The 20879-nt window shown below is 50.1% G+C and overlaps 1 protein-coding gene across 1 annotated transcript in view; it reads left to right on the top strand.

The window, feature by feature from the left end:
• The window catches only part of LOC146863455 (dedicator of cytokinesis protein 2-like), a 2657619-nt gene that overhangs the window by 366452 nt on the left and 2270288 nt on the right, over positions 1 to 20879 (top strand). The window contains exons 9-10 of the mRNA XM_085642885.1: positions 9997 to 10078; positions 14032 to 14167. Coding sequence (XP_085499011.1) covers positions 9997 to 10078; positions 14032 to 14167 — 218 coding nt within the window. The remainder of the gene's footprint in view (positions 1 to 9996; positions 10079 to 14031; positions 14168 to 20879) is intronic.

Here is a 20879-nt window from a genome sequence, read left to right on the forward strand (position 1 = left end):
ATCATAAAGAAATTCGACATGCCCGGAAATCCCACATACAGTCTCTTCTTTTAGCTGCAGGAAATACTCCTAGGATCTTATATCAAACCTTACATTCATTTGTGAAACCAGCAGCTTGTGAAACTCTTGAAATAGCTTTGCAACAACTTTGTAATGAAGTTGCTCAGTTTTTCACAAATAAAATAAATAAAATTCATGATGATATTTCAAAATCCAATTTATCCATCATTGGAGATACACCAGCAGTTTTGGAAAAGGAAAAAGAGACGGGAACTACGCATTTACCATCCTTTTCCCCTATCTCCTTGATCGATACCGAAGGCTATCTTGGTCAGATAAAAAGCGGCAGTCCTTCAGACATTATCCCAGCCAGAATTATCCCGACAGTAGGGAAAAGTCTGAGCCCACAGATTCAAAATCTTATCAATCTTTCTCTGACTGAGGGGCAAGTCCCCGGGGAATGGAAAAAAGCGCTGGTAAGGCCTATCAGAAAAAATTCCTCCATCCCCTGGACCGACTTATCCAATCTGAGGCCCATCTCGCTACTCCCTTTTTAGGGAAAGGTCATAGAGAAACATGTTAATAAACAGATCTCACATTACATTGAACAGTTTGGTAAGCTGGATAGTTCTCAGTTTGGCTTCAGACCCAAACATAGCACTGAATCCGCCTTGCTATCTGTGACAGATGACCTTCACATGTATCAGGATCGAGGGTATTCTGCGATCTTGGTACTGTTGGATCTATCGGCGGCGTTCGATACCATATCTCATAAAATCTTAATCGAACGTCTGGCCGCAATTGGGATTAAGGGCACAGCGCTAACTTGGCTAAAGAGTTTTCTATCTGACCGTACCCAAACTGTCAGCATGGGCTCATTTCGGTCGATAGAAACTTACATCACCAAGGGGGTGCCACAGGGCTCTTGTCTAAGCCCTACTCTTTTCAACATCTACGTGGCACCCCTGGCCAACATATTGAGGGACTTTGGGTTTGTCCCTGTCTCCTATGCTGATGATACGCAGCTCTTATTCCCTTTTAAACATCTCACCGACGAAGTGAAGACAGTCTTCTCAAATGGCATGAAAGCTGTGGCGAATTGGATGAAGTCTAACTACCTTCAATGCAATGTGAATAAAACCGAAGTAATGCTCTTCGGGGAGGTTAGAAATCTGTGGACTCCAGAGTGGTGGCCATGTGAGCTTGGTCAAGTACCTGAACCTAAACTGGTTGTAAAAAACCTAGGGGTTCGTCTTGATCGGGATCTCACTTTTAAACAACACGGTAATTGGGTGATCAGCCAATATTTTTATGCTATTGGACTTTTACGCAAAGTGTTTCCACTACTACCTGATTCCACTAGAAAAACCTTGGTACAGGCACTAGTGCTGAGTCGCCTGGATTACTGCAACGGACTCCTGCTGTCAGCCAACCAGGGAGTCCTAGCAAAACTCCAGGTGATACAAAACACCGCGGCTAGACTTGTGCTGAATGCCCCTCCAAGAACACCTTCCAAACCACTCCTCGACAGACTACACTGGCTCCCAGTCCATAAGAGGATTAGTTTTAAGATATGTTGTCTTATTCACAGAACCATACATGGATCCGGACCCTCTTATTGGAGAGATAAATTTATTCCTTACAACCCCATTCGGCTTCTCAGGTCCAGTAACCAACTTCGACTTAAAGTACCTACCATTAAGAGGAGCAGACAAGGTGGGAAAGCCCTGTCTGTGGTAGGTCCAATATTATGGAACAAACTCCCTTTGGAGCTCAGGCAATGCTCAGAACTCTTTGTTTTTAGGAAAAAACTTAAAACGTTTTTGTTTTAACAATTCATCAACCATTCAGTATTTTACGTCGAGTTGAGCTAAGTTGTACCGTTCGCCTCCTGTAGCTGCCAAATTTTTCTTCTTTCCTCTTCTCTATGCGCAGAGATACTCTTGTTTAAGAGTCGATTCTAGCGCGATATAAATCCATAAATAAATAAATAAATAAATAAATAAAGTAGGCGTTCCCATGCAAAAAGGCGCGATAACACCACTCCGCAACATTCTCAACGACCAGCCACATAGGCGAAAAGACCACGAAACATGCGATAAGGCGCGTTAGCAGCAGAAAACAAACACCTGCTCTGACCTGGTACAAAGTCGGACGCCAGCCTGCAACAGAAAAGGGAGCCCAGACCAGAGCCACACCTGAAGATCAACAGTCCAACCCCCTCTCCCCCCGATTCCTCCCCCTGGCCAAAGACATGACACATCAACTACATGGAATAATGTACCAAATAATCAACCTGATGTCGCACAATCACATCTGGTGACATGCATGTGTTATCACAAAAATGAGCATCACACATTCACCTTCGAAGCAACAAATGAAAATGTATTAAAATAAACACAGAACAGAAATGAAGACACATGGTGGCTCCCCTCGGGACATTCTGTAGGTCACAGCCTGCAAGACAAAAATCATGATGAGAAGGTGTGTCCTGCGCACATCAAGGGACACAGAGAGAGCATTGAGAGAGAGAGAAAGAGAGGGAGAGAGAGATAGATGGACAGAGAGGGAGAGAGAGAGATAGACGGACAGAGAGGGGGAGAGAGATAGACGGACAGAGAGGGGAAGAGAGATGGACAGAGAGAGGGAGAGAGAGATAGACAGACAGAGAGGGGGAAGAGAGATAGACGGACAGAGAGGGGGAGAGAGAGATAGACGGACAGAGAGGGGGAGAGAGAGATAGACGGACAGAGAGGGGGAAGAGAGATAGACGGACAAAGAGGGGGAGACAGAGATAGACAGACAGAGAGGGGGAAGAGAGATAGACGGACAGAGAGGGGGAGAGAGAGATAGACGGACAGAGAGGGGGAGAGAGAGATAGACGGACAGAGAGGGGGAAGAGAGATAGACGGACAAAGAGGGGGAGACAGAGATAGACAGACAGAGAGGGGGAAGAGAGATAGACAGACAGAGAGTGGGAGAGAGAGATAGACGGACAGAGAGGGGGAGAGAGAGATAGACGGACAGAGAGGGGGAAGAGAGATAGACGGACAAAGACGGGGAGACAGAGATAGACAGACAGAGAGGGGGAGACAGAGATAGACAGACAGAGAGGGGGAAGAGAGATAGACGGACAGAGAGGGGGAGAGGGAGAGATAGAGGAAAGAAGAGAGGAACAGGGAGAGTGCCGACACTTCGCACCCAGGCCACACTGCTCACCTGCTGCCACCGGTGTGTCTCCAACCACGTGCCGGTATGTAGTGCAGTTCACCAGGTCCCACATCCGAGACAGACCTGTCATCTGTAACAGAGTTCAGATACATAAATGGCACAGTACATACAAGTGCACACAACATCATCGCCTGTCCGCCCCTGCGCACCCAGGCAGCTGCACCCCAGCACCTCCTGCCGCCCAGCGGTGCATGCCTTCCCCTGCGCACCCAGGCCTCACTGCTCACCTTCCACCCTTGGCGTTTAGCAATGAGGGCCCACTACGTGCCGCTGCAAGCCACAAGCCCGGGGCCCGCGGACATGGCACCCTCCACATCATGCAGCCCTGCTCCGCAGGCCACCAGGTCTCACTTTTGGTGCTGGGTCTTGATTTCGCCATGGCAGAGGACATACCAGTGCACCCGGCCTCATCGCAGGCTGCACACCCGCTCAGCCCCTGAGGTGCCACTAACTCTGTGACCCGCGAGGCCACGCCACGTGGCGGTAGGTCCCCGCTGTCCGCTGGCTCAGGCCAACACTGCGATCCAGCTGGGCAAACTAAACCTGAGCAGTCCGGACCGCCGGGACGGGGCATCATCGCAGGCTGCACACCCGCTCACCACTTGAGGTGCCCCTACATCAGTGAACCAAAAGTCACCGTCCCGTGGCAGTGTGCCTGTGCCAGCCGCAGTGTATCCGGTGCCACCAAGTTTGTGCCCCTCAAGTCATGGACCCTCTATGATTGGGTCAAGTGGTGCGGACGCCATCATGTCACCTCCGGGCCTGCGGAATGTGATGTTGCAGGCCCCTGGGCCCCCATGCCTACATGCACACTACACGGATTCAACCCGAGAGAGGTTGGAAATGGCATCAAGCACGTGCGCTCGGCCCTTTTTATTGGCAGGGTCACATGTGCTGTGACGCGTGTGCTAGATGGGTGTGGTGTGGGTGTACGCCAGCCGTGAGGGAGTGGCTGTGGCATGCTGACAACTAGACCTGTGACCAGCGGATCCCTACAGGGAAGACCTGGGACATGTAGCATTGTCGTCGTCCCCTGTGAGCGTAGGCGGAGTGGGCTGGGCTGGCCTGGCGTATGCCAGTCCAGCGTAAGGGTTTGAACAATGACCCTGGGGCTCTGGGCATTGTTCTGTATGTGCTGGACAAAGAAGTAACAAATGCGTGTATCGCTGTAGTTGCGTCGACGCCACCCAGACAACATTCGGCAATGTGTCAACCTGTGACCCAAGTCCAACAACATGAGCCACATGGACGTAAGAGGAATTTACTGACCCTACATTCATCCATACCACCACACTTGAAAGACCATAGACACAACACATCTGCGTGGTTCAGAATGTTTAATGCACATTCAGTGGAGTGTTGCATCTGGAGCAGTACAGGGCCATGCAAACCCCACTTTCAAATGTAGGCCCGTGGAGGGCCAGCCAGAGTCCTTCAGGGAATGAGAAGTCCAAATGGAGGGGAAGAGTTCAGTCCGCAGTCTGATAGCTGTGTCATTGGTGATCATACAGAAAATGGCAGTCCATTGCGAGGTCCAAGGTGAGTGTCACAGAGTGTATCGAGGGACAGTGGAAGGTGATGATGCAGAGGGCAGAATCAAGCTAAAACCGGCCATGTGGCAGAGATGAATGCTACAGTATTCTCCGTACCAGCAAGGCGGTTTCATCCGCATCTTGGCCCTCTGCTGTGTCATGTGCCTTACATGTGGGTGGTGCTGGCCTTTCTCCAGCACTATGTGGCAGTGACACCTCAGGGGCCGGAGGTGGAATGTCTGCCGCACTGTGTGGCACTGACACTTCAGGGGCGGAGATGTGGCTGTAGTGGTAGCAGAAGCATGCATCAGCGCCAGGCCTTGTGGCAGCAATGCCATGAGGATGGCTTTGAGGTCATTGTGGAACCCAGCTACCTCTCGCTGGTGTGCAGCCATGGCAGCTCCTCTTTCCGCATTGGCCCGCTCCATGTTCTCCATGAGCCTCCGCATGAGTCCCAACTCCCGGGCGAGCTCGCTGGAGCCACTCTGACTAGATAGTCATTCTTGTCTCAGAGTCAGGACTCTAGCAATGTCATCCATGGTTCGTTGGAGTGCATGGAGTGGACTGTGGGTGTCCGTTAGGGACTGTGAGTGGTACCTGATGGGACTTAGACACCCATGTATGGCATCTAGTTTGTCTGGCATGCAGTTGAAGGCCACCCGCACCTGTTCAGCCAGCTGCTCCTTGTAGGAGAGTAGGATCTGCTTCACATGGGTACCCCCACTTTTTGCTGGTGTTTCACTGTTTTTCGACCTTAGTCTGTCTATGGCCCTGCTAATCAGGTCCCCAGCCTAGCTGCTTTCTCTCTAAAATGGTTTCCATGTACATTAGGTACTATTTTGATTGGATTCTGGAGTGCCTTATAAGCCCCTAGTATATGATATACTATGTACCTAGGGCATAGGTACCTCAGAGGCCTACCAGTGGCTGAAGCATGTATTATGCCACCCCTGGGAAGCACTCCAAAATGACACCACTGGTCTGCTACTGCACCCTGGGTAAGGGTGTGCTTGCACCCCTTACAGTGGTATAGGCTACCTATATCACTACCACGCACACACATATAAAACTTATAAGTTGCTCCTATGGCAGGCCTTAACAATCCTGAAGGCAGAGTGCTTGGTTTTTATGTGAGAGGGTGCTCCCGCATGAGCAGAGCCCCTCTGCAGCATTCGGAGTATCTCCTCTGATGCTGTTTGTGGTGCAGCCTGACCATATGCTCTTAAGGGCATTATAACCTCGCGGTAAATGCTAACTTTGGGATGGCTGCACGGAAACATGTCGTGTTTGGTGTCAAATGCTTTGGAATACTACCCTTGCCAGTTCTGGTGGAGGGGGTAGCATTCCACCCTTCTAGAGGGAGAGACATGTTCACACTGGTCTAACCCGGTAGGACTTTCTACAGCCCTGGCATCACAAAATGGATGCATATGCCACAGACACGGGTCTGGCCTCCTGCTGCTGACTGAAACTCTGGCAGGGGAGGCCTGGACAATAGGTTTCCTGTCACAGGGTGGAGTAACCACCTCCCCAGACAGGCATATGTGTATTTGGGCTGGGCGGAGCACTCTCTGGTGCTTTGAAGTCCTGCAATGGGGGCACACTTGGTGTCCCTGTGCATAGTCCAGTTCAAACAGGTTGCAGGGGCTACCTGCCCCTGCTTTGGCATGAAACTGGACCAGGGAAATGGGTGTAACCACCCCTCTTTCCAAACCCTCCCATAGGTGGGTCCCTAGAGTATGTCCAACCTCCAAACTTTGTATAAGTATGGGAACCTAGTCCTTGCGACTTTAGATTACCCTGGACGAAACTCTGCAATGTATATCCTGGACCTTCGACTTTCTATTTCTACTAGAAGATGGAAGAAATCTCCCTTGGGGTCAAGGAGTGACTCCCCTGCTTGGCAGGCACCAAAGAAGTAACTGTCCGGTCTGCAATTCCGAAGCTCCCGTTGGACGCCGAAGTCTCTGCATCACCAGAGGTTGATTTCCTGACTTCCCCGAGGCTACCCTGAGTCCACAGCAAAGCTGAGGCCCGTGGCTATCGTGGGTGACAAGGAACCGTGACCCTGGGCACCGCGTACTAGTGCTGGTACCTCAACTTCCTGTTCATCCTTGAATCTGTGCTTTGGGCTCCGAGTAGCCCCAGCCTTGAGCACTGACTGCACTGAAGATCTCTGGCCTCCACTCCACGAGTGACCCGTGGGCCGGGTTCCAGTGCGACCGCTTGAGGCTCCTTCGCGATTGCTAGCTCGTTGGCTAGTGGGTCCCCACGAAGGCATCTCCTCTTCTGCTTGGGCTTCCCTGGTTGCGCCACACGTGCCCTGACTTATCCTTGCTTGGTGAGTCCCTCAGACCTTGCTGGTCTGCACCGACGTCCTTCTTCTCTTTCCACGAGACTTGCCATTGCCAAGGCTTGTTGGGTCCAATCTGGTCGCCGACATGGTAGCACTCGACAGACTTCGTGGGGCAGCTCGAATCCGGCTCGTGGACTTCGTCGGCGCCTCCTGGACCTCGTGGCTAAAAAGTCAAGACACCTGTCAACTCACCTGAAGCACCCGACATCTGTGGGCATTGGTCCATCCTGCCCTCGGTCACTGGCAAGTGACCCAGACTCTGTCCCCTCTGCTTTCAGGTTCCTTCCATCCTAGATCCAGGCTTGGATCTCTTCGGACACTTCTCCTCTTCACGGCAGCAGCAGTTCTTCGCCAGCTTCCATTGTAATCGACGACGTGATCCGACACCAAAAGACACCTATGCATCCGGCTTCCCTGAGTGAGGTAACACGAGTACTCCGGTGCTCCCGTGGATGCTAGCCCTAGAACTTCTTAAGTCCAAAAGGGTTTGGTCCTGACTCGATTCTAAGTGTCCCTAATCTTTACATTTCCAACCGCGACATTGCCCATAGAAGCTAACGGGAACCCGCGGTTGTGTTTACACACTGCACATGGTCCCCGTGGGTCCCCTGTGTCACTACCTTGGGGTCCCAGCGACTCTACAGGCTCTAGGCCTTGTGTCTAGTTCAGTCATGGTTCTTATACCACTTTATTGGTATATGGTTTGGTACGCCTCTCGGGCCCAAACGTGTATTTGTGCTATTACTGTTGATTGCTAACTTGTAAATTAAGTACTTCGAACTCCAGTCTCATAAAGAGACTAGAGGGGTGTGTTCTATCTTAAATACATATATTTTGAATATACACCTAGTGTGGTTGTCCTTTCATTTGATCATTCAAGAGATTATAGACTGGTAAAACAAGCTGCTTTACATTCCTTCAAGACTTAGCCTGAAGGCTGCTCTCCATAGCTACCACTAGGATAGCTTTCATACAAGGTTGTCTTCAACCAATTCACCATAAGGGGTTGTTTGGACTGATACAAGGTTCCCACTAGAACTAGTGGACAGCATATATCAGGCCACCTTCTCACACTCCTGGCATCCCAACACACGGCGTTGGAAGGCCATGTGTTCTTTGTGGGGGTCCTGGGAGGCAGCCATGGTGGTGGGTGCTGCCTGCTGTGTGGTCTGTGCAGGGGGTGGGGTGTCCCCATTGCAGCTGGGCTGCCCTGCTCCTGGAGGTGGGCTGCGGAGACTGTCAATGAACTCTTGGAGGGCGTTGGAGTTGAAGCTGTGGTGGTCCTCTTCGTCATCAGAGAAGAGAGGTTCAGGCTGCTCTGCAGGAGGTGTTGACTGTCCCTCTGCAATGTGAAGGGGAGATGCAGTTTGACAATGTTTTCTCATGTGTGTTGTCGGCTTGTACATGTTCACATACAGACTGCATGACTGTGTACATCGTGGCTGTTTTGTAAGTGATGCCCATTTGCTGTGGGACGGTGGACATTTCGACAACATCACAGATCTGTGTTTGAACGTGTGCATTGTCTACTCACATTTCCCTGCAATGTCACTTGTGATTGACCAGTGTCTACACCCAGTGAGCACCAGTTGTGTCCTGTGTTCTGTTCTTGTTATCAGTGTTGATGTGCTCTGCATGTGATGTGTGTGTGTGCTGCATTGGGGGGGTGGCCCCTGCTGCTCTGTTTAGCTGCCCCTCATCCCTTTCATGCGGTGTGCCTTTGACTTCTGTGATTGTACAGTGCTGACATGTAGCATACTTGGGTACATTGTTCTCTTGGTGGGAGTTGGGGTCTGGGGCATGGTTTGTCTGCAGATGTGCTCAGCACAATTGTGCATGTGTGCCATTGTGCCCATCTCCCCCTTCCCCCGAGTCCCTGGTCGTTACTCACCCTGGTGCTGTTGTGTCCAGTCCTGTTGAGCAGTGTCCGGTCCCCCGACTCCTGCCACCGTCTCCCCACTGATGACTGTGGACACCATTTCCTCCATGTCGTCCAGCTCCTCCTGTGGCGCAGGACTCCCACCTCCAGTCTGCATTGCTGCCTTCCGGTTGTTGGTGAGTTTCAGCTTTGTTTTGCGCTTGACGTCATTCCAGCATCTCTTGACCTCTCCCATTGTCCTCTTCAGCACTCTGACTGCATTCACCTTGTCCACGATGGACTGTCATAGTCCATTTTTTGTTGCCAATGACACAGTGAAGGTGACGAACAGTGGTTGATGGTGTTCGACCACCTCCGTTATCAGGATCCTGTGGACTGAAGCGCTTCTTCCTGCTCTTCTTCTCCTTGCCCTTCCCTGACCCCGAGGTCACCGGCAGGTCCTCCGGGGGGCTTGTGGGGTTCTGGTTCAACTCCGTACTTTCTCAGGCAACATCTATTGTGCTTGGCTGTTGTTTGGCATTTGTTTGTCATTTTTTTTTTTTTAACTTTTATGGTGATTGTTCCCGCCTGACGCGTGTGAATTGCAGGCCTGTAGCTGGTTTTCGCTGATTTTTGTATCGCGATTGGCCTCATTGCAGCTTTTTCTGCGTTCTCGTTTCGCATTTTTGCGGCGTGGCGTTGATTTAGTCACGGTCAGTTGACGCGTTATCTGGGGAATATCGCATGGTACCGCCGTGTTGTGAATACCTGGTTAACACGGCGTAAATTTCCCGCGATGGACTGCGATGTTGAGGGTTGCGTTAAGTAACTTTTGTGATGGTTATCACACGTTCTTGAGAATATACCCCATTCTTTTTTGCGCTTTAATTTGTAACGGCAGTGGAGTTGAGTGTACGTCATTTGTTTCTGTTATTCCCCACGTGCACTGTTTCCTTGCACAGTTGCCCTGCTGCTGTTGCTTCATTTGTGCCCTCGTGAACGTGTCTTTTCTCTTCCAGTGAGAACTACCTCATCCGCTGGTCCAGCACCGGGGGACCCAAAGACCTGCAGCTCTGGAACAACCTCAAGGTCGTCTTCACGGTGAGAAACAACTGCCCCCCCACCCCCACACCGCTCACCCCCAGGCCTCTAGTCTTCATTCACGTTCAAACTCTGACACTCACCTTTCACCGCATGTCTTCCTAACCCCAGTGGTTTCACCAGAGTTACTAGCCCGAGCTCGCTCAAATTGGGTCTGGCTACACTCCGAAGCAGCAGCTTTGCACCTCTCTGGAATTGAGGGACGGTGTACCTCATGTACACACCAGCGAAGGATCACATGAACAGACAGCAGCACTATACCTCATGTAAGCACCAGAGCAAGGGTCTCATGGGTAGACAGCAGCATTGTACCGCATGTACGCACCAGAGGAAGGGTCTCATGGGTAGACAGCAGCATTGTACCGCATGTACGCACCAGAGCAAGGGTCTCATGGGTGGACAGCAGCACTGTACCTCATGTACTCACCAGGGGAAGGATCAAATGTGTAGACAGCCACATTGTTCCTTGTGTATGCACAAGAGCAAGGGTCTCATGGGTAGAGAGCAGCACTGTACCTCATGTACGCACCGTAGCAAGGATCTCATTGGTAGACTGTGGCACTGTACCTCATGTAAGCACAGGGGCACAGATCTCATGGGGAGACAGAAGCACTGTACCTCATGTAAGCACCAAAGTGAGGATCTCATGTGTAGACAGCAGCGCTGTACCTCATGTACGCACCAGAGCAAGGGTCTCCTGGGCAGACTGCAGCTCTGTACCTCATGTACGCACCGGAGCAAGGATCTCATGTGTAGACAGCAGCGCTGTACCTCATGTACGCACCGGAGCAAGGATCTCCTGGGCAGACTGTAGCTCTGTACCTCATGTACGCACCGGAGCAAGGGTCTCCTGGGCAGACTGCAGCTCTGTACCTCATGTAAGCACCAAAGTGAGGATCTCATGTGTAGACAGCAGCACTGTAATCACTGTAATCGCTTGATAAAATCCTTCGGCATCTCGGTTATCAATTATGCCGATGATACACAACTGATTTTTTCTTTTGAGGGTAAGGAGGCGGTTTCGAGGAACACTTTCCATCAGTGTATGTCGGAAACAGCAGAATGGCTTCGACTCAATTCACTCCAATTCAATGGGGCAAAGACTGAAGTGCTTCATTGCTCATTGGATCAGCCCTCCTGCACGTTACCAGAAGGTTTCTGGCCAGCCTCTATCTTAGGTACGGTGACAGCGGCGGAGTCGGCCCGTAACCTGGGGATTATGTTTGAGCCTGGGTTGCAACTAGATGCCGCGGTGAATAAGACTATAGCGACGTGCATGGGCCTGCTTCGAGCCCTACGTAAAATCTTGCCGTTGCTCCCCCCACAGGCTCGAATAGAGGTGGTGCGCAGTACTATACTCAGTAGGTTAGACTACTGCAACGCACTACTTCTGGGGGCACCTAAGTCTTTAGTAGGTAGGCTGCAGAGGGTTCAAAACATGGCGGCCAAATTGGCTTTAGACCGACCTCGCTCTGCATCTTCTTCAGAAGCTTTGTCTGACCTCCATTGGCTACCGGTTCAGCAGCGTATTCTCTTTAAGGCTGCCTGTATTGTGTTCAGAGCGCTGCATGGGTTGGGACCGCTGCCTCTTCAACATCTTTTCGCGTGGTACCAGGCTGCTAGACCCTTAAGATCCTCCTCGGCTTTTTTGACCATAGTCCCTAAATTTGTTAGAGTGAGGATGGGTGGTCGTGCCTTTGGTTTTACAGCAGCTAAGCTGTGGAACACTCTTCCTCTGTTGCTAAGGAGTAAGCAAGAATTCCCCTCCTTTAAAAAAGAGTTGAAGACCTATCTCTTTCCTAAGTAATGTAGTGTATTCGATCTGATGACTCACCTATGGTCCAGCGCCAGGATACCCTTGGGGTGACAGTTGCGCTCAATAAGAATTTAATACATACATACATACATACATACATACATACATACCTCATGTACGCACCGTATCAAGGATCTCATTGGTAGACTGTGGCACTGTACCTCATGTACGCACCGGAGCAAGGATCTCCTGGGCAGACTGCAGCTCTGTACCTCATGTACGCACCAGAGCAAGGATCTCATGGGAGGACAGCGGCTCTGTACCTCACGTAAGCAGGTGCAGCCCGCACCGATTGGAGGTAGAGGGTCGGGAGGGGAGGAGGACGCGGGAGGTAGGGGTGAAGATGCAGGGGGGACACAGGGGAAGTGGCTATGAAAAAATTAAATTAAAAATTAAAAACGTACCTTTTGCTGCTTCCTCGCCCGTCTGTCATCCGTTGACCTCCCTCGCTTGGTCACAGGAAGCACACCCAGGCTCCCAGTCGGCCAATCACAACGCTGCCTTAACAGCGTTGTAATTGTTCTGAGCGCCGTGTTTCGGTACTCTGGCACTGACTGGAGGCCTGGGCATGTTCTCCACGTAGGCTGTAATGCAGCCTGAATGGAGGGCCGTCCCAGCAGTCATTGCACACTTTAAGAGAGTGCTACCACTCCTCCCCTGCCCCCGCCCCCTCACGCAAAGCTGTGGGCAGAAGTAGGAGAAAAAAATGATAATTACGCAAGTTATTATCATTTTATTTTCTCTGTCCTTCACTGCAAAAAAGCAGTGGGGCGATGCTCCTCCTCCTTAGCGGCGGAGCCGCCACTGCCTGTAAGCATGGGGCGATGCTCCTCCTCCTTAGCGGCGGAGCCGCCACTGCCTGTAAGCATGGGGCAAGGCTCCTCCTCCTTAGCGGCAGAGCCACCACTGCCTGTAAGCATGGGGCGATGCTCCACCTCCTTAGCGGCGGAGCCGCCACTGCCTGTAAGCATGGGGTGATGAGCCTCCTCCTTAGCTGCGGAGCCGCCACTGCCTGTAAGCATGGGGCGATGCTCCTCCTCCTTAGTGGAGGAGCCGCCACTGCCTGTAAGCACCAGAGCAAGTATCTCACAATCAGGGTCTTCACTTCACCAACATTAGATTTTTGGAACAAGGAACACAGGTATTTATTGCTTCTTACATATGTGTCTTTGCTTCCTACCTGTTCCATCAGCTTTCCATGCTCCTGAGCAGACTTGGGACAGTGTTAGGACAGTGTTAGGGGAGAGGACACCCCAGGAGGACCAGAGTCTCGGGTACCCTTAATCTGTCTGCTTTCACTGGAAGCAAACCCTGGACATGTCAAGACCCACAGGTCACAGTGTGCCCTATGGAGAGGGACAGTTTTCACTGGCTGTTTTAATATCCTTGCAAACCTAGGCATGGTATCACATATAGACTGTTGCAGGACCATATAGGACAATCGAAATATAACTTCTCTTCGGTTTATTCCATATACTGAGTCTCTGGTGGTTTCTCTTCCCCTTCTCTCCACTGTGTTTACATGGTCGACTCAAATCTTCACCTATGCACGCCTTTCTCACCTCACCACCACCTGCTGGTTCCTTTTCAACGCAATATCTTCATCTCCTCTTGTGTCCCTCTGCCACTCCCCCCTCCCCTGTTCTCCCCCGTATCCTCACCTTATTCCCTCTGGTTTTTGCTTCTCCCTTCTTTCTTCTTGCTATTGGATCCCCAGTTATCCATTCATTCATTCCCTCTCCTGCTGACTAATTCTCTTTCTTCCTCCATTCCAACAGCTGTCCACAGCTCCCCACTCCTCTAGGCTTCTTTTCCCCTGTTTCCCTTCCCTTCTGTCTCCTTCTCCCTTCTCCTCTACCTCTCCCTCTCCCTCTACCCTCCTCTCCCTCTGCTCTCCCCTCCCCTCCTCCTCCCTCCCCTCCCATCCACCTCCCCGGCCCCTCCTCTCTCTTCTCCTCTCCTTTCCTGCCCTCACAAACCTGCCCTCTCCTCTCCTCCCTTCCCTCTCCTACCCTACCCCTCCAACTCTCCTCTCCTCCCCTCCCTTCCCCCTCCCCCGCCCCTGCCCCTCCCTCCTCCCCTCTCCTCTCCTCCATTTATGGTTATCCCCTTGTTCTTTCACTCCATGTCCTTGCAGGATCTGGGAAGCAAAGACCTGAACCGGGAGAAGCTCTACCTGGTTTGCCAGATTGTGCGCGTGGGGCGCATGGACCTGAAGGAGACCAACATGAAGAAGCTGACCCTTGGCCTACGGCGGCCCTTTGGGGTCTCAGGTGTGTTCTCTGAGGGGATCAGTGCTCCTGAGGGGGCGGTGGCCCAGGTGGCAGGTTTCACACACATGCTCTGTGAGGAGGCTTGAGCTTTTGAGTGTTGGCCTTACAGTTTAGAGATGTGGGGATGGGTATATGCCCACGGTGGTGCCAACATCTCACAATGGATGCCTGAGAGCATGTGTGCAGCCTCCCTAGAGACCAGAGTACACCAGCCATCTGAAAGAGTTTTCCATAGACAGGAAACATACATTTACCACTGGGGGTAAAGCGAGAAACAAGGCTTTAGCAACAATAGACTTCATGGGGATTATTTGTGACATGCCAGCGGCTCCGGCCTCTCAATCATATCCATGAGGTGATCCAAAGTCGCCCTGCGTGGCTTTACATGGCCTCATATATATGGAGTAAGGCAAGGCAGAGCAAGGTGGAGAAGTGTGGCTCAATGGTTAGAGCGGCAGACCCTGATGCAGAGGTCTGGCCCGAGACCAGGGTTCAATTCCCGCTTTGGCGGGTCTTGGGCTTAATTTCCTCGGACCTGATATTTCTCGCCTCGGTGCCTACTCTAATCATTGGTGCAACTCTGGGTAATAGCTTGCTTAATCTCCACAACGGCCCCAACAGCGCAGGGGATGCCTGGCTGCACCTTGGGGGTGCCCAGGAGTGGACACTTCACAGGGACAGCCAGGATGGGTTCCTCTGCGGTATAAGTACAGCGCCGGGACACCTCCGTTGGTAGGTAGCTGCGCACTTTACAAATGCCAGATTATTCTTTTTATTATTATTTAAGGCACTGCCGTGCCTTACTCTGCATCAAGGAGGCGTTCCATGGGCGTTGCAGTGGGTGTTCCCATGCAACACCCATGGATTTTGACACTGCCCCAGATTTACAAAATCACGTAAACTTGGGGCAGCACCAAAAACGTACGTCTCCCCAGAGCAGGTGTAATGGTTGCAGGGATTCTGCTCAGGAACAGAACTATGCTTGGGACCAAAGAACATCAGTATGTAGGGACTGAGTCACCATTACCCACTCAGTAACTATGAGTCCGAATACGGAGTCCGGCTAGCTATAGTGCCTCACTTACCCTCTTAGCCTTACCAGAGAAAAAAATGAGTTGGCACCCTAGAACACAACACTTTCGACCTTCTCAGAAATCGTGGTAACCTGACACCCTTTCGCTCTCTCACTCATACTTGTGCATAACAAGATAACCAGGAGACACAAAGGAAGTTTAGAATATTTATTTAAACTATTGTGCTCTCAAATGCAGTATTCGTGCCACAATTAGAAAACAAATGCAAACTAAAAATACTGTTAGCCTGGTTAAGTACCTGTATACAATGAAAAGCCCTGTCATTATATTTGACAGAGTAGCCTAACCCCCTCCCCTGCTACTGTCATAGCCATAGCCTGCTAATGAAGCTAAGTGAATAAATATAAATATATATAATCCCTGGGATGACTGGCAGACCCCATACCTTATATACAGATGGACGTCTACATCTCTGCAGACGCAGTGCTCTTGTCTCAGAACTCTCCTTCCATGCATGTGTTTTTGGCTCCTGTGCTCAGCTATATGACAAGACGTGTGCACATCAACGGCAGCGGCATTCTTGCGTTGTGTCTCGGTGCCAGTGCCCGGCCAGAGAGACTAACAAGGGACATCGTTGCTTGACCTGGTCAGTGGTGCTCAGACTAAATCCCAGGAAAAGAACAGAACAAGAAAGCATATGCAGGTCCCGTGTGAAAGTGCAATGTGCCACAAAAGCCAGCGTGTGTTTATATAGCAACGTGTGCAAAAAGAAAGGAAGGCTAACACGGGGAAAACTACGATGGGCCATTGAGGAAACAACATAACAAGGAGAAATGTTTACATTTCTTCCATGTGCATTCTGCAGCCTCCATGAATTGTTTTTGTGCAGGAAGGTGCCCATTATCGAACGCAACTCAAGATCAACACAAGGGCGATATTGTAATAAAGCAAGATTTACAGCCCCTTATCCTGGCAGGATTACTGCAGGTAGGTGTTGGCTCTGGGGCTAACATGGCCTGGGTCAATGGATATAAGGTGTTAAAACGGAGAGACCGTCCCCACTCCTGCCTTCTGACCAGTGGCCGCCCTCAACAGTTTGAACAAACGCTGCACCAGAGGCTGTGACTTCACAGTGTCTGATGCCTGCATGATCAAATCTATTACAAATGTGAAATTATACATCATTTTTTTATAACATAACAGACAGATGCACACAAGGGCATCCTGATGCTGAAGCAGATGCAGCTGCAGGTCTTATAACTAATAGGTTTCTTCATAAATGTGGTTGCACAGAGCACGGTACTCAAAGAAGCAGGTAAAATATTCCAATGCTTTGCTCCTGTGCGGCTCCTATTTATAAGGAGAATGCAAACTAGACAAGATGCAGAAGTGTGAATATTCTGGGATGGCGAGTAAGCTTGAAACCTCTTTCACAGGTAAGGAGGGGGGGATATTTTTGATGGCTCTGTGGACCATGCTGATGGCTTTAAATACAGACCGCTTCTTAACAGGAAGCCACTGGAAATGTGTAAGAGAAGAGGATGCTGAGGAGATGGTGAGTAAATTCAGACCCACTTTGGTTTCTGCATTTTGCAATTTCTGGAGATGGCCAGTAACATAATCCGAGATTCCCAGATGCAGGTCTGTCTACAGCATAGTCACTTAGGGGCCATATTTACGAGCCCCGTTGCGATGCTCTTGCACCACGCAACATAGTGCAAGAGCGACGCAACTCAAAAATGAGATTTATGAAGCCACGCCAGGCCATCTTGCGCGGCCCTGAGTGGCTTCATAAATTTGGGGTAAAGCGTCGCTGCGCAAATCACTGGCATACCTTACTCTGCGCCAGGGAGGCGTTCCATAGATGCTGCAATGGGTGTTACCACGCAACTCCCATGGATTTTCAAAACATTCCCGGATTTACAGTGATTTCTAAACCTGTGAATGCGCAAAAAACCTTCGCCTCCCCAGGTGAGGCGTAATGAGGAGGTATATGTTTATTTCTCCTCGTTTCTTCCTCTTTCTATGTGTGCTGCATTGTGCAGCAGACATAGAAAAAGGAAAATGCCTCAGGGGAGTATGTGCAGGAAGGGGCCCCTTCCTGCACAAAAACAATGCACCTTACAATGCACACACCCTGTTACCATGGTGCAAGGGGGCCTGCATTGGCACTAGGCAAACAAAATAGCGCCAGCACAGGGGAAAAGGCACAAATGCACCATATTCTCTTAAAAATGAACCATTCGGGCCCTTTCCCTGTCATGCAGTGTAGCAAGGCGACTTGCTGCACAGCGCTGCGCTGCGCTGCGCTGCGCTGCACGACAAACTCATAAACATGCCCCTTAGGCTGTGGCTGGGCTGCACCAAAGAACAATGATGTGTATTTCACAGCAACATCTCAATGTGTGAAAAACCAAAGAATTCATGTGAAAGTGGCCCCAAATCCATTTTCTCAAGTAAGTACTCATGTTCCATCTTGAAATCCTCAGTGCATTAATCTAAGGCAACAATGCAGCGCAGGACTTCTCTTCGGACCTCAACAGCAGGGCATCCAAGTCAATATTGCAGAATTGTGAAATACAGATTTGTTACCCGCGTAATTACAAAAAAATGATAATTATACGTTTTGCTGCTGATTGGAGCATATAAAACATAGCCATCCCTAAGGGTATAGGGCAGTGTAAGGGAGACCGTGGAAAAGTGAACCTGCTTGTGGGAAACAGGAGGTGAGAAAGGCAGGAATAGGAGCAAGAGAAGGCACAGTGTAAGGGAGGTTCAGTGTGTGGGAAGGACAAGTAAATGTGGTTTGTGAGGGAAGGTAGAGTGTGCATGTGCGTCTGTGAAGGAAGCATTTCACTGAAAGGTGAGAGTGTGTGAGGGAGAATGGGAGGGAAGAGTAGTGTGTGGGACAGAAAAGAGGATTGTGGTGTGAGAAGAAGGTGAAACAAGAGGAAATGTGAAAGGAAGTTGTGATGAAAGAGTGTCTGCGATGCAATAGTGAGGCGACAGTCAGGAAGAGTAGTGTATGGTGAGCTTGAGGGAAGTGAGAGGGATTGAGAGAGCAGAGTAACAGAGGATGGGCAGAGATGGATGCACAGATGAAAAGCACGAGAAGTGTGAGAGAAAACACCATGTAAGATAGAGCAAGGAGGGGTGGAGAGGTGTGAAGGGAAAGTGTGAGGAACAAATGTTGAAGAAGAGGAAGTAGGAGGAATGATAAAGAGTTCAAGAGAGTAGCTGTGTGAATAGTGGATGGTGTGAGACACAGGAGAGTCCCAGGCTGTCCCCAGCAGGGGGCGCTATGATTTCAGTACAAGCACCAAAGCTGGCACCTAAAGAGGGTGGTACAGACACATGTACCTTGACCTTCGATGGTGAAAATCCTTGTGCAGAGGTTGATTGAAGTAGCAGAGAGGGGGAAGTAAGAGAGGGATGGGTGAGAGATGGTGGGGAGAGAGTGGGGAAATTATGAACAGTGTGGCAGAAGGTAAGCATCGTAGAGTAAGTTTCAACAGACAAGAGAAAGGCTTTTGTGAATGAAGACCGTGAGGGAGATCAGGGTAAGGGAAAATGGTGAAAATGTGAACATGAGAAGAGACTGATGAGAGAGAGAATTTGAAAAGAAGAGACACATGTAATGCAAAGAGGGGAAGATGACAGAGGGGGGCGTGGGGGGAGAAAAGAAAAAAGGTGGAAGATATAAATTTGACAGAAGCAGGTATTGGAGAGAGAGAGAGAGAGAGAGAATGTCTAACAGGAAGTGGGAATATAAAGAGAAGAGTCAATGGAGAGAGAACAAACAGCACAGAGTTGAGCGTTTTGCCAAGTTACACTTAAATGGCCATACTGGGCGCGCGCCTCTGCCTCCTCCCAGTTCACACTGCGAGTAGCGAAGGTCTCTTTGTTGGTAGAGCAAGGACACAGCTTATGAGATCTAAGGAGCATTGACAAATGTGCACAGGATATGACAACATGAGCTGCGCAGTGACAGCAAGGACCGCAACAGGACCAACAGGACTCTCTGGATGCTGAGCATGGAGTCAGAACTTACATATTCACTCACTCGGCCACCTCCACATTCCTCTCAGTGAGCTGAGCACCAGAGATCTGTCTGTTACCTACAAGGCTCTGATTCATTGATTGTGCATGTTCTGTGAGCAATGAAAGCTTGCACTAGTGCGCGCGGCTGAATCTGTTCCTCAGAGAATGGGAGAGTGTACTTCCTGCTTGCTGTCCTCGGAATGATCCGAGTGCGTGTTCTGCGAGGAAGAGAAGCTTGCGCTGCTGCTGTCCGATTTGTACATGTCCTGTAATGGGAGAAGCTTGAGTTGTTGCTGCTCTAGTTGTAACCCTCCTTTGACGGATGGAAGCTTGCTCAAGGTCACTGGCTATTTGAAGAAGGGGTGTTATTAGGGCTGTTTCCCCATCTTATAAAAAACACAAAGGGGCTTATTTATGAGCCATTGCGTCACTTTTTGTGACACACCAGCGGCATAAAAAATGCACCATGTTGCGTCATATTTACAAAGTGACGCATCTAGGTAGATGCGTCACTTTGTAAACCCATGCACCACATTATACCTGCCCCAGGTATAATGTATGCAGGGGGGGCGTTCCGACACAGAAAGGCCTCGTAGAAGTGACACCGTGAAATCTATGCGATTTCACTGCACCACTTCTAGGACGCAAATGCGTCAATATCTTACGCCTGCCTCACAACAGGCATAAGACTGACGCAGGCACATTGAAATGGGACTTGGCTTTGTTAAATGACCCAGTGTTGAAGCTGCGTCACTTTTGTGACACACTCCAGCAATGCATCGTTTTTGCGCCTAAAAATACGGCAGAAATACTGACGTATCTGTAGCTCCTTGCGACATGATGCGTCATATTGGAAATATGACGCATCCAGCATGTCGCAAGGAGGGCACAATGAAAAGTGACGCATCACTGTTTTCACGCAGCAATGCGTCACTTTTCATAAATGAGGCCCAAAGGATATATTGAATGCACTTGCATAGCATGGCCTTTGACCCAGGAACTGTTTCACTATATTGATGTGAGATAGAAAGACCTATAGACCAGAGCAATATTCAAGCGCCAAAACATGTCAATGGAAAAGAGAAGCAGGGTTCATTGGTCAACATGCACTTTTTTAATTTTATAGCAGGGAGACACCCGTAAAAACAATTTTAAGTTGTCACCCACACATCAACATCCGCAAAAAGGACGTTACGTCGCCCAAACTAGGGAACCCTTAAGTAGAAAACTGCACAGCCAGTGAACAGTAGCACATTCAGACGCTTCCTAGTGTGGGCTGGCCTGGTTTGTGGATGGGCTGGGTTGTAAAAAAAAATGGTTTTAAAGCTTGCTTTGAGCGTACTTTAAAACCGTTTGTTTTTGCATTGTTTATTTAGAAGCACAGCAAGCAGGAACGTGGCCATCAGGTCCCGAGCAACGAAACCGCTCCCCACTTGCAGTGAAACCAGCCCCCACCCCGCCATCCCACTAAAACGGCTGGTACCCAGTGGGCCAGTCCAGCCTTGGGTGAGGAGGAGGTAGGCTCATCCTCCTATGTGAGCACATTCATATATATGGATTCCTAGGAAACTGGGCTTTTTCTTTCTAGATGTGTGATAGTTTGTGTGTGATTATGTCTCTTTAAGAAGGATGTACAA

Source organism: Triturus cristatus, chromosome 2_2 (genome assembly GCF_964204655.1).
Source record: "Triturus cristatus chromosome 2_2, aTriCri1.1, whole genome shotgun sequence".
In the NCBI taxonomy this organism is placed as follows: domain Eukaryota; kingdom Metazoa; phylum Chordata; class Amphibia; order Caudata; family Salamandridae; genus Triturus; species Triturus cristatus.